The sequence below is a fragment of the Melospiza georgiana genome, chromosome 3 (assembly GCF_028018845.1).
Source record: "Melospiza georgiana isolate bMelGeo1 chromosome 3, bMelGeo1.pri, whole genome shotgun sequence".
Classification (NCBI taxonomy): domain Eukaryota; kingdom Metazoa; phylum Chordata; class Aves; order Passeriformes; family Passerellidae; genus Melospiza; species Melospiza georgiana.
In genome coordinates, this window is record NC_080432.1 from 65,705,803 (window position 1) to 65,718,860 (window position 13,058).

The following is a 13,058-nucleotide window of genomic DNA, read 5'->3' on the forward strand; positions in this document are numbered from 1 at the left end:
TTTAGAAGTGAGAGGTAAGAAATGTGAAGAAGTGACAGTGTTTCACATGGAGTGAAGAAGAATGAAGTGGAAAGTGGCAAGTGCCACTCGGAGGCAGGAGGTGTTTGAGAAGCAAGCCGTGAATACGAGGTGGCAGTGTCGTATGTGGAGGCGGAGAGGAAAGAGTGGATTTCAGAAACCCTGGAAGAGAGAAGCTGAAGAAACTGAATGTTGCAGTTAAGGTAAGTACAAGTGTCAGCTGTAGTAAATTAGACAAAGTTAGGAAGGCAGAACTCATTTTTTACAAATAAAGTCGATGTTAGAGTGCAGAAGGTAATTAAATAATCACCTGAGTGGGGGCACCAACGTGGCAGGACAGAGGCTGCATAATTGTGTTGAAACCAGGGAAGTGCCAAACATCCAGGTCTGATAATGCACAGCAAGGAAGAGAAGTGGAATTGCCACAGTTAGTGAAGAATCAATGCGAGGAATCAGAAGAGATACCATGTAGATTTGCTTACTTTCTGTATTGACAGCAAGAGAATCCTGCAGAAAGAAATTACCAGAGAAGAAAATCAGCAGCAACTTTAAAGTTCATGGAACCGAGAAAGCTGTAAGCCAGCAAGAATAGCACTTTTCAGCAATATAGAGACAAATAGGGAAATAATTTTTTTTCAGAATCAGGAAACCTCTGAAACTGAGCTAGTCTGGGTAAGTGAGTAAAGAATCATCAAAGCTGAGAAAGAATTTGACTTGCAGAATTTAATTATGATATGATGTGTGATACAGGAAGACTTCACCTTGGTTCTTAAGACTAGATGATGTCTTTGTGGCATATTTTTATGAAGGAATTGGGCACATACATTCTGAGAAGTTCTGTCCAAATTCCTGGCTTATTTACATGCTGAGAATGCACCATAGTAGTTCTGCAACTCTGGCCCCCTTTGTCCACTTTTGGAACATGCTGGAATATGTTACAGCTTTGTTGTGGTCCATGCACACATTTCTTTGCTGTGTAAACCAAGCTGCAGGGATAAGAGAGCAGAACACTCATGAAAGACATGAAGGAGAAAACTAGCATGGACTTCCAAGCCTGTTGCTGCAGAAGTGTCTACCCAAAGAACATGAAAGCCTGTAGAGTTTCTTTGCAGAGTTACTTTCCAGAGCAGATCTACAGCCTGATGTTTCACGTTTCAGTAAGTCTTTCTGCTTTTCTTCCACAGAAGCTTGAAAGCAGAGGGATGCTGTGTGCTGTAAGTAGGTGTTAAGTAAGTAGTTAAACTGGGCAATGACTCTTTAATTTTCATTTCAGATGGTGATGTAACAGTAAATTTTGAAACTTCAAATGGACACACTGTAGCCATTGGTGAAGAAACCATACAGGAGGAAAATCTGGTAAAAGCCAGTGGAAATAATGGCACTTTATCAGAGAAAGCATCAGCATCAGAAGGAAAAAAAGAAGATCAGAAAGGTAAATTAAAGTATTCTTCACAGGTTGTTTTTTGCATACTTTAAACATTAACGTGTTCTTCCACTAGCACCTATACATGCTGTGAGTTCTGTCCTGCCACAAGGATGCCAGCAGAACCTGCTGAGAAGATAAGACTTGTGAAACACCAGTATTCCCTCACTGGTAGGCATGCCTTTTCCTGTGCATGTGGTAGGGCAGTAAAGAGAAGCATGATCTGAACATCACAGTGCATGCAGGGAGGTTCGGTTTCTCAATTCACTGTGGGCCTTTCCTTGTAGCCATGGCCAAGCTTTGGTGTCAGGGTTTCCTCTTATGAAATAGCACACTGAGTGCATATGCATCACCTTGCAGCATCATTGTAGATGTGGCTCGGGGTTGGATGTTCAAAAGTGTTTAAGTCACTTGGAAACCATCTATCATTTTGAAAGTAAGTTCAGCGTCTCATTCCAGTTGGTTTTCATGGAATCTTAAACACTTGCAGTCCAGCACTTCACACACATTCAAGGGGCTGTGTCACTACTGCAATCAAAAACTAGGCCATTTTTGGAAAATAAAACCCCACTTTATAGGGTTTTCTATAGATGAATTGTAGTAAACACTGGTAACTATTTAGCAGTCCCAATGTCTATCTTAATTGTGCTACCTTTACTCAGATCTACCTGAGTTTGACTTGTAAAGGAAATGTTAAGATTATTGCGGTATCACAGGATTTGAACCAAATTTATTTTCTTTCTCTACCCTCTTGAATAATGCACCCGTTCTTTCCCCTGTCTAAAAGTGTTCTTAACCAGTATTTCATTTATTGGATTTTCCTAGGAGAAAGATACAAAAGATCAAGACCTTCATGGTTGGCTGAAGCCATGGAGGCAGGACAGAGCAGCCTTTCCAATGTCTTCTATTAAACTCTACCTAGTGATGAATGATCCTCTGGAGGTTGAGAGGGTCAGTTCAGCTAACAGAAAAAATCTGAATTCTTCTCAGAGCTACGTAAATCACTTGACTATTTAAAAAGTGGATAGATGTGCAAGGAGAATCTTATGAGATTTCTAGTACTTCCTGTCTCCCAACAAGGCAGAAATACAAGATTAGCCTTTGTCATGACATTTAAATATGTCTTTCTTTTGGTGCCAACTAGAACCAGATGTGTATTGGGTCAGGGGAAAAGAGTTATAAAAGCCATGGAAAACTCCTTTAAAATGGTTCAATTTAACTTTGGGGTTAGATCAGACCACTTATTATTTTGTGCATCACTAAATACAGCCTTTTAGAATTGTCAGGACTTGGAAGTTTTCCTAAGGTACAGTTTATTATTTTAGAAATACACATTTCTAACTGTGTTGAAATCCCCTCTAGCTGACTTTGCAGAATGTCAGAACTCCAGTGAAGCAGGAGAGGTCCAATATCTATTTCAACTTCTTATTAGACTCTGCACTCTCTATATATTTTTGACCTTATGGGGAGAAATTAAGAATGATTATTGTACAGAAGGAGATTCAGTACAAAAGAAGTATAGCAATCACTCCAGTCCCTCTCAGAAAGTTAAGAATATATGGAGAAAAACAAAAAAATGAGCAAAACTGGTATTCTAGGCTTCATTGAATCTCAGTATGAGCATCCAGAAGATGCAAACCCCTTAAAGTATACTTTCCTCTTGCACCTAAACATTAAGTTCTGCTAGGAGTTAACATCTGGAGTCCCCTGAAACAAAAGGAGGTAGATTTATTGCAGAGAATACTCTCCCCACAAAAGTTGTTAAGGATCAATTCCACACATCAGAAAATGTTACAATGTGTAGACCCAGTACAAGCCACCCCTAGTCATGGTGAGCACACTTCAGTTATTCTTTATTTATATGTAGCACACTAGGCAAGAAGGTGAGCCAGCCTGCTGAACTCAGTGGAAGAGTAAGGCCCACAGCGTCTCACCTGACAGGTTAATCCTGGGTGATTTTTTTATGGCACATGCAGTAGGTTTGCATTACACCCACACCCACTGGCAGAGCAAGGAATCCACAGCTGCAGAGTGGAGATTTGCTCATGTTCACTGAGCACCCAAATCAGAGCTGAAGCATGAATACTCTTCTGCTAGGACCAAAAAAATGTGCTGGTGCTTCAGATCACAGCCCTCCATCATGAGAACTGAGATAGGTGGATTGAACACTACCTGACACTCAGGAGTAATGGCTGCAAGTTCATCTTCAGCGAGGCTAATGTGAGGCTTCCAAAGTCATGAACTCAGGTGTAAATCTTGAGGGAAGATGTGTGCACCTGCCACGTTTGTAAGACCCAAAGACAGGCTTAATTCCTCCTGCTTAGTAGCGCAATGTTGTGCTGCATTTCCAGCTCCCAATGAATCAAAGTTTGCCAAAAAATGCGTCTCAGCCTTGTGAAGTTATAAGGTTATTTTAAAATGCTCTTAAGAAATGGTAGTGGTCTTTATTTGCCCTCTTGTTCAACTGGGTCTTGAAAATGGCTTTCTCATATAATTGTGATGGCTGCAGGACCCAGAAGCTTAAAAAGAGCACATGTTACAGGCACGTTGTGATAGTATGGTGAGAGCTGGCAGCAGCAGGTTGTAGAATGTGGAATATATTAGGAGTTAAAACAAGTTAAAGGAGGAAAGTTTTTTCAGCGTGAGTTATGGAAATACAGTATCCACAAGGCAAACAATAGGCTCAGCCATGCATATAAAAATGAGTAAAGCAGAAGCAAGTGAAGAAGACAGCCCCTGAAAGCTGTTCCCCTTGCTGCCAGGCAGTTCCATAAGCTGTGTACCCATCTGCTGCCTATCAGCTCACAGGTGCCTTTTATATGTGGTGAAAAATTCTCTTGGGCAATTTAATAGTGTAACTGTTACTCTTTGTAGTAATAATGACAGTCATACAAGCAGGGTATTTAAAAGAAAATTTCTCCTTTATTGCAGGATGATTAGAAACAAGTGACAGTTTAACATAAAGCAGCTAATTGATGGATAAAGCCTTGCTATTGAAAAATCAGATGAATCTTTTTCTGAGATCATTTATTCATGTTGTGCTTGCACTGGGTTGACTTCTGAATTCTATTGTTTTGACTAAGAAAAGCCACTAGCATCTTTTGCAGAAAATAAGAGCCAAAGTATAGCTGTTTTATCTGTGAGCCTGACAGCAGCAAGTGGGCAGGCACCAATGTCAAAGGACAACTCTGGGTGTCTGGGCAGCAGACTGAAATCTCCCACTGTGCCAGGGCTCCTGAGCCATTGCACTGGGCTGCAGGATCCCCAGCAATGCCCAGAGCTCCACATTCCAGGGGGAGTCTGAGCATTGCAAAGGGGATCCAAGGAAGGGGATCTCTGCCTCCTGCCCCCTGTGGCAGTGTTGGACAAGATCAAAAGCCACATCAGTAGAATCGGTGTCAAAATTGTCACTGTTTGCCTCCCTGGATATCAGGAACTAGTGTGGTGATGCAGCATGCCTGCTGCACATGGTAAAGCCTCCAGGTACTATGTCAGAGATGCTTTTCTCCTTTCAAACCTCCCAAGATGTCTCTGGCACAGAGATGCACGAGAGAACCCCTTACTTTTAATCTAAGTTCAGTTTGTAAAGTTCAGTCTTACTCATTTTTGTCAAAGCAAGCTAAATCTTTTAATGATTCTTGCAGATGGTTCCAGATTTCATAGTTAGCTTGGGCTTGAAGAAGTGAAAGGCTCAGTAACCATCAGCAAGATACTGCCTGGAAAAACAGTAAGAAGTTCTGTTTTGCATACCATCAGTCAGGTGTGTTAGGTGCTGTGTTGATAAATAATTGCATCTCAGAAAGCCAGGCTCTGTTACAGGTGCTGTGGGTGATATGGGGCATAAGCTTCTGGAATGTTCCTGGGACATTTGCAGGAGATCAATCTTCTCAGGTTTCCTCATCTCTGAAGTAAACATGGGTAAAGGAAACAGTTTTTAGTCCTGTTTCCAAACGAACTGTTGGGCTACATGTGCATATTTTTTCCCCAAGAGGTTAAGTCTCATATGAGAGCTGGAAAAGGTTCCAGGCCTTAGTATGTTGGGTTTACAGGTTCTTTCCTCTATATTTTGTCTGCTGTCCTTAAGTCTGCTGTTAAATTGAATATTCTCTTATGGGTAACCAAAGGAAAGAAGGTTGGAGGCACAAACTGTGGTCTTACAACCATGCATAGTTGCTCTCTAATGCTTTAGTTTGTCTACCAAGGAATGTTCTTCAAAGTCTAATTTTCTAGGTTCCTTTTCTCAGAGATCTTTTCTTTATTTCCTCAAAGCAGAACAGAAGCTGTTTGAATATAAAGTAGTAACCCTCATCTTCCAGGGTCTCAGACAAGAGCCTGCTTTGTCTCAGAAGATTAAACCTGCAAACCAGCCACTGTGAGAAACTGGGAAGACTTTCATCCCTCTTGTGTGCCTTGCTGGATTCCTGCACTCCTGAGCTCTGTAGATCATTGATATGAGCAGCATACAGAAAAGGCTGTGGGCTTTTTTGCCTGACTCCCTAAGAATCTCTCACTCCAGCTGAGCTATTTGCTGGGCAAAACCAGTTCTTCTAAGAATAGTATATCTTCAATTCATCACCTGAACTATGTAAATGAGGCTGAATCCAAGTATTCTTAAAAGGAAAGCTAGATACAGCTGTGTTTGGCCAGAGCCTATCCACTAGGTCAGCAGGGCTGGCTCATGCTGGTAGAGTGATGAGAGAGGCACAGGCTTTCACCAAAAAAATGAGTGCCTAAAGAAAGCTCCTGACTTGTGAAGCTGTTTTGTTTGTTTCAGGTTTTTTCTTTTATAGGAAACATATCCTAGTGTGGTTCCAGAATTATGATTGTGTGCATTTTTTTTTAGAAACTAACTATTCAATTATTTATATCTATCTTTACAGAAAGTATGAGAGAATGTAGAAACCTCCATGCCTTCCACCTTCCAAGGTTCTCACAGATCAGCTGAATATGTCTTAGGCATTCTCTTTTTCTTAGCAGCTTACTTCTTACACAAAGATTGAGCAGTTAAAAATGTAGAATGATAGTCAGGTGGGGTTTTTTTTGCCTTTTTTATTGTGAAACTAATGCAAAATACCTGAATGTGGTTGCTTCAGGTGAAATGTTACACCTGTCCCTTTCTCCCCTCTCCTGTTTTCTACCGTCTCTGTTATAAGGCCTCTTGCTCTTGGTGTTGTTGAAATTATGGAGTCGGTAAGATCTAGATGTCTGCAGATTTGCAGATCTGCTTATCCATCTTAATGAAAGATGAATTCAAAACTGCAGAGAGAGTGCAGACAGCATTGTGAGACAGCTGTCCTGGTTCAGTGTAGCAAAACAGAGCCCGCGAGAGCCAGAGTGCATTAGATGAATGTTTCGAGTTGGTAAACAGCCAGGAGAGAGAGCATGGCTGAAGGACAATGCTGGCACAGGTAGAAAGGAATAAACAGTGCCTTGAAATAGAGTGGAAATTAAAGGAAGCTTTCTAACAATTAGAATGGGTCTTTTCTTGAACAGAATTTTATTAGCAATAGCAGGAACAAAAAATGGAGCTGGTTAAATCTGAAGTTTATGAAAGGATTTGTCTGAGTTGACCACCTGCATCAGCACAATCAATGAGTCCAAAAAAGTGACAAAAGACACCTTGTCTTGTCCTGTGTCCCATGTTCCTGACTGACAGCTTCCTGGATTTTGATTAATCAAAATGTAGTTCTCTGCATAGTCTGGAAAGGAAACTCACCATCTGCAAAACTCTTACAGAGTTTCATTGTGCAGGGAGTCATCCTGCAGAAGACAGCAAACACTTTATTTCCAGCTTTTATTTTACATAGTGTTTCTCCAATGTGTTGTGTTCATCCTCCAGGAGGAGGGTGGTTTGCAGTTGAAGGAGATCATACGCTGGTGCTGCAGCAGTGCTGCTTTTCTGTGAGGTAACTCCATGGCCCTGCTCGAACTGTACCAACAAAAATACCAGTGCTCTAGGACAAAATCCTCGTGTTCCTTACAAGTTCACAGAAGCAAAGAAAAAATTGTTGTATTTTACAACCTATCCTCTGAAAGTATGCCCAGCATTTTCATAGGTTCATTTGGTCCAGAATTTGCAAAAGGTCCCACTTTTAGTTTGCAAAATAAGTAATTTGATTTTCTAGTGCATGTGGCACACTGGCATCTCTCTGAAAGTCTTTCAGATTTGAGTCCCCACAAGATCTGTTGTACACTGAGTAATTTGTAATTCTGACCATCATTTAGGTGTTTACATGAGAACAGAGTTTTGTTAAGAGTCTGGCCCCAATCACAATTTCTGGAAACAAGAAAATCTGGTCTGAAAGTGAGGTTTGTCGAAAATCTGGCCTTTGGAAAATTTATTCTAAACATAAACATATCATCGATCCAAATGCTTAATGAGATATTAACGTTTGCTTTCCTGTTAAAGATGTAATTTATAAGCAAGTTGCTTCTACAGCAGATATTTCTACCAAGGCAGCAGTGGATAAAAGATATTCCTATCTGATATGTTTCAGAGACTTTTTGTTAAAAGGTCAGTTCTTGATGAACAGATGTCTAAATTAAGAAAAACAACAGCAATAAAAGTGTGCTGCAGCTGGTACTGAGGTACCTGGGGGATTGGTTTGAACAAATAGATGGGTCTGAACTGATTCAGATGCCCCCTTGTTTTGGCAAAAGAAAGAGCAGGCATGAAGACCAAGGGTCCGTGTTCAAGCAGAATCATGTTAGGGAGGTACAATTACAACATAATTGCATCTGCAATCATTTACAGACATCAGACCATCTCTGTCACTGTTCAAGATCAAGCCCCTGTTGCAGTTATTCGTTATTTATATTACTACAGTGTTACTGTATATACCAGACATTTATTACAACATCTTACATAGATGCAGAAAACCACAAGAATTTTCCAATGGACTTGCAGTAAAAGAAAGAACACTATGATTAGGCACTGAAAAACAAGAGGACACCAGACCAGAGAAAAAAGCACAATAATGGCAGCCTAAATGTTGTCAGCAGAGGGGAGTTTAAGGGAGGACAGTCAGTGAATATTCACAAAGCCTGAGGGTCAGCAGAGGAAAAGCAATGAAAAGCATCTGCTTCAAACTTGGCTTGTCACTGTCAAAAGCTGATATAATGGACTGGTCAGGTAGGAACTGGAAATCTCTGTCTCAAGTAAATGGGAAACTGTACCATGGGCAAAATCAGACTGACAGTGAGATAAAAAAATGGAGCTTACAAAGATAAAAGCAACTAAGCCAATAAGATGCCAGGAGGAACAATATGGTCAAAGACAATAATCTTCACCACAGATTTCCTCCTGGCTGTGAGTAAGAAGAAGGTTTGCTGTAATCAAGGGGCAGTCAAGACTGGATGAGAGGTGTAACTATCTGAGCAAGTAGGATGCAGCTGGGCAGGAGTCTGCCAGTCTTTGGAATGAGGTACATAACACTATGAAAAGAGCTGTCTTAGACAAATGTAGGGTTCCAGTAATGGCAAGGCATTTCTGTTAAAATAAATGCTATATAAACTGCCAGTTTTAATCACACATGAAGTCTGCAAGCAAGAACTTTGGTGTGAATGAACTGCTGTGGTTTTGGTTTTCATTTATAGTTTTTAGTTATTTGTCTAGAGAAAAATTGAAAATTATAGGTTGTCACTAGGATGTGTTTATTTGCAACTAAATAAAGCTTTAGCCTTATATTTTATTTTGTACCTTTTTTCCTGATTCAAAAGATAAATTCTGATATACATTATTTAATCAGTTATATAGTTTAGTGTAGATTGACTGTATTACTTTAGAATATGGTGAATGCTGTATTAGTTTTTCTAGGTTGTCATTCTTTTTATTAACATTTTCTCTACTAATGAACTGAAACAAAACACAGTAATGGTATATAAGTAAACAAGTTTTAAATTCTTTCTTAATGGTCCATAAAATTTTAGCATTATGGATCTTTAGTTAATAGTTGTTCATAGTTGTTTACACTTATATTATTTCTGATCATCATGTCCTTCAGGATCTTCAAAATACAAAATCATATCTTCTCTTACCCTGTTTATTATTAATGGACTTCAAATTTTAAAATGTCCTGCTTTTTCAGAATTATATCGCCATTTCAACTTTGAATGAAGGTAGGTAGAATTTCACAAGGAGCCCCTTTTGCTGTGAAAGGAGGTCAAAATGTAACAAATAAGGATGTTTCTTTCTCCATCCAAAGTCTTTCTATGGAAAACAAAGAGATGGTACAAGAATCTGTGCTCAAAAAAAAAACCTGTTTGAAAGTTGTAAAATGTTTCTATGAGATGGTGCTTTCAAAGCTTTAGCAAAAGCATATTAGTTTATAATAGGCTGGAAATAAAGGAGGAAGACACTGGACATTTGATTCCTTCAGCTCATGAAGACACATGTGTGCATGTTGCTTACAATAACTGCAGGTGATGCATTAGGTTCATGTTAAAAAGCCTTAAGCTAGAGGTTGGAAAGGCTTTGTTTCTGAGAGGAAGAATGTCTTTGTTGTCTAGCACATTATTTGTTTTTTCATCTACTAATCTTAAAATTAAAATGTGTTGCTTACCTCTTGGGAATCTTTAACATGGGAAAGAAGAGAGATGAGAAAGTCCATTTAATGTGTGTGAAGAGTGAGGCTCTAATAGGAACATAATGCAAGAAATGAAATGGTTTTCTCTTGAGTGATAGAAGAGACTGTTAAAAGTCTTTTCAGTATTAGCTTGTGTCCTTTCTTCCCCAATCACAGTTTTCAGTAACATGCAAACAAAGTCTATATGATTCTGATGGAATGCTCTGGCTTCTATAATATCCCTTTTCAGAAAGGTTTGGGAAGGTTATCTTGAGACAAAATGGGCATAGAATTGGTTTAGTTGAATGGATAAAGATTCCCCTCTGGGAACTTCAGCTCTTCCACCTGGGAGCACCAAGTTTTACAGCTGTAGTGATCATGTTGCAAAATTATACATTGGCTGTAAATGGCTCACCTACATTAACATTACAGCTGGCATTAGGCATGCACTTTTTAAATTAATTTCCTGGTCATCCCCACTTACCCTGCTTTGGTTTGCAGGCTACAAACAAACCAGGGGTGTTTTTGGAAGAAACTAAGCCAAAAGATGCATTCAGGAACTTGTACTCCCTCCACCACTAGTTCATCTACAGAACTAGCCTGAAGAAAGTCCAAATCCTGAAATGCAGATTGTGGCTATTGGATCCTCAGTGCTACCTCTTTCACTCTGCAGAGCCATTCCTATTGCAAAGCACAATTTAGATAAAGACCAAATTCCTGCTGACTAATGAACTCTAGACTCTTGAAAGTGCAGTTGTGTAACAAAAAACCTGCAGGAGGGGAGAGCCTTTCCATGCCAAATGATGACTTATCTTATTTAGCTTCATTTGTTTCTGAAGAGTAAAAGTACTCTGAGGGAGTTACCCAAAATAAAGCTGCTAAGAGCAAAAAATATGCAGCTCAGAAGAATTAATTGCTCCAGGAGAAAACTGGGAAAATTTCCACTGCATAACCATGTGCAAGCCTGTGGCTGGGAGAATGGCCCTGTTCACATTCAGGTTCACATGAATCTGAGTTTTACAAACTGTTGATCTTAGGGTGGTTAGGCTTGAAAAGAAGCTGAGGAGATTTGTTAGAGAAGTAAATAGCATTCCCTCATTTAGTTTTTATCCCAAACTTTAGTTTGGGATACTGAATGTAAAGGCAGATCCTTGGAGGTCTAGAATAGATGAGTCTGAGCAAAGTTCAAGGTAAATATTTTCCATGAGAAGATCCTGGGTTGAGGTAAACAGTAACTTTTTTCTGAGGTAATACTGCCTTAAGAGGCAGATGAAGTCTCTCCTGATTCCCAAGAGCTCAAGCAGCAGAAATAGTGACTGTTGTGAAGCTTGCTGTTGAATTTATGTGGTGTATGTCTGTGTCAGTTGGCTTCTGTTCACTTTCTTACCCATAGAGAGCACTGGTCACTGCCCAGAAATTCTGACATCCCATGCTCCACCACTACCTAAGCCTAAGCCTAAACCTAAAAAAGCTCCGCTACCACCAAAAAATGCCACTACCGCTTCCACCGCCAGCAGCCATAAGGGTAACGAAGCACCTCACGCTAAAAAAAAGGGAAAGGCTCCTGCTAAGCAGCCTCCTCTCCCACCACCCAAGCCAACGGGTGCCAGTGCAAATCGAGAAGCTGGTGAGTACTGCCCAGCAGTGCAGCTGCCGTGGGTGCATGTGCATGGGGCTGCTTGGCTCGGTGACTCGTGCCTTTGGACAGAGCAGTGTTACTGAGGAGCATGCGTGGGTGTTTGCAGAGAGCTTCCTGCTGGGCTCTGGTTCTGCTGGCCACAAACACCCCAGACAACACACAGACCCCCTACATGTTGAACCCATGTACAACACCAAGCACAGCAGAGAGAGCACTGAATTCCCAGTTCAAGTGTGAAAGCTGGCAAAAAAATGACCCAGAGAAACAGCTCAAGAATAAGCAGGATAGAAGGTGACTTCTGAAACCAAGCACAAGTTACCCCTAAGTAAAACTAATTTGATATTGCTGTAACTTTCTACTGGAAGTATCAACTGTTCCAATTAATTTGACAATATGACAAGATCACAAAGAAGTTAAGAATAAAACCATTGAAGCATCTTAAAAGATTGTTGAATAGCAGTTGGTTTAGCTGACCAAAAAAAAATGACACCATTAGAAATGACCAGGCTTCCCTCAGGTGATGTGATTCTAAGTACATACTGGAAATGGAAAATATCACTCATCAGGCACAAAGCATGTGTTTATCACCACACCATTACATCAAAAGTCAGCAGTGATGCAAGATTTAAGATTATAGGTGGGTGCTCTTAAGGTACTGATTGTGAGTTTGAATGGTTGCAGTGGAGACAATGACCATAATTAAAACATACTTTGACCACAAGCAGTATTGTGATGAATGGGCTCCATATTGTATTGGCAAACTTATACAAGCCCTGTATTTTCATTCTCTGTCTTTCAAAGCCCTTCAGTCCCTCCAGTTTTCTCTGCAAGTATTTCTCTTCACAGCTTGTACATTTTGGCACATTTTGTATTTGAAGCATACAGAAGAGGACTGTTTGAAAACATTGCAAGACTTCTAGAATTACAATAATAACTTTGCCATAAAATATCCATTAACTTGGTATTAACTGTCCCTATTACATCAGACGACTACAAGAATAAACGTTTTGAAAATCCAGAATTTGCTACTTGTATTTCATATGCAACTGGGAAACTCAGCTCTTCCTAGATGAAGCCTTGTAACAGCAGACTTTTCAGAAATAAAGCAATCCATCACATAAAGAACTGTTTATACCAGTGGTTGGTAACAAGCTGTCAGGTATCTGACTTTTTAGACTAAAATACATTCCAGGTTCCAGATTTGTCTTCTATTAGCCTTGCTGCAATGTCAGCCAGTGCTTGCAGACCATACAGATGTAAAATATATCCACATCTATTCTTTATTCTACTGGTAATTTCTTCCATTAAAAACATTAAAAATATATTGTGTTCATTCAAAATGGGGCAGTACTTAATAAGCAGAACTGGTTTGGAACAGTGTCAGTACAAGGGGTTTGTCAATCACCATGAAAGT

The 13,058-nt window shown here is 40.0% G+C and overlaps 1 protein-coding gene across 3 annotated transcripts in view; it reads left to right on the forward strand.

The window, feature by feature from the left end:
• Nucleotides 1-13,058, forward strand: part of PHACTR2 (phosphatase and actin regulator 2) — a 103,719-nt gene that overhangs the window by 66,552 nt on the left and 24,109 nt on the right. For 2 of the 3 annotated variants that reach the window (XM_058021552.1, XM_058021549.1), the window contains exons 4-5: nt 1,292-1,450; nt 11,399-11,632. In XM_058021552.1, coding sequence (XP_057877535.1) covers nt 1,292-1,450; nt 11,399-11,632 — 393 coding nt within the window. The remainder of the gene's footprint in view (nt 1-1,291; nt 1,451-11,398; nt 11,633-13,058) is intronic. The other variant, XM_058021553.1, reaches the window with a different exon arrangement.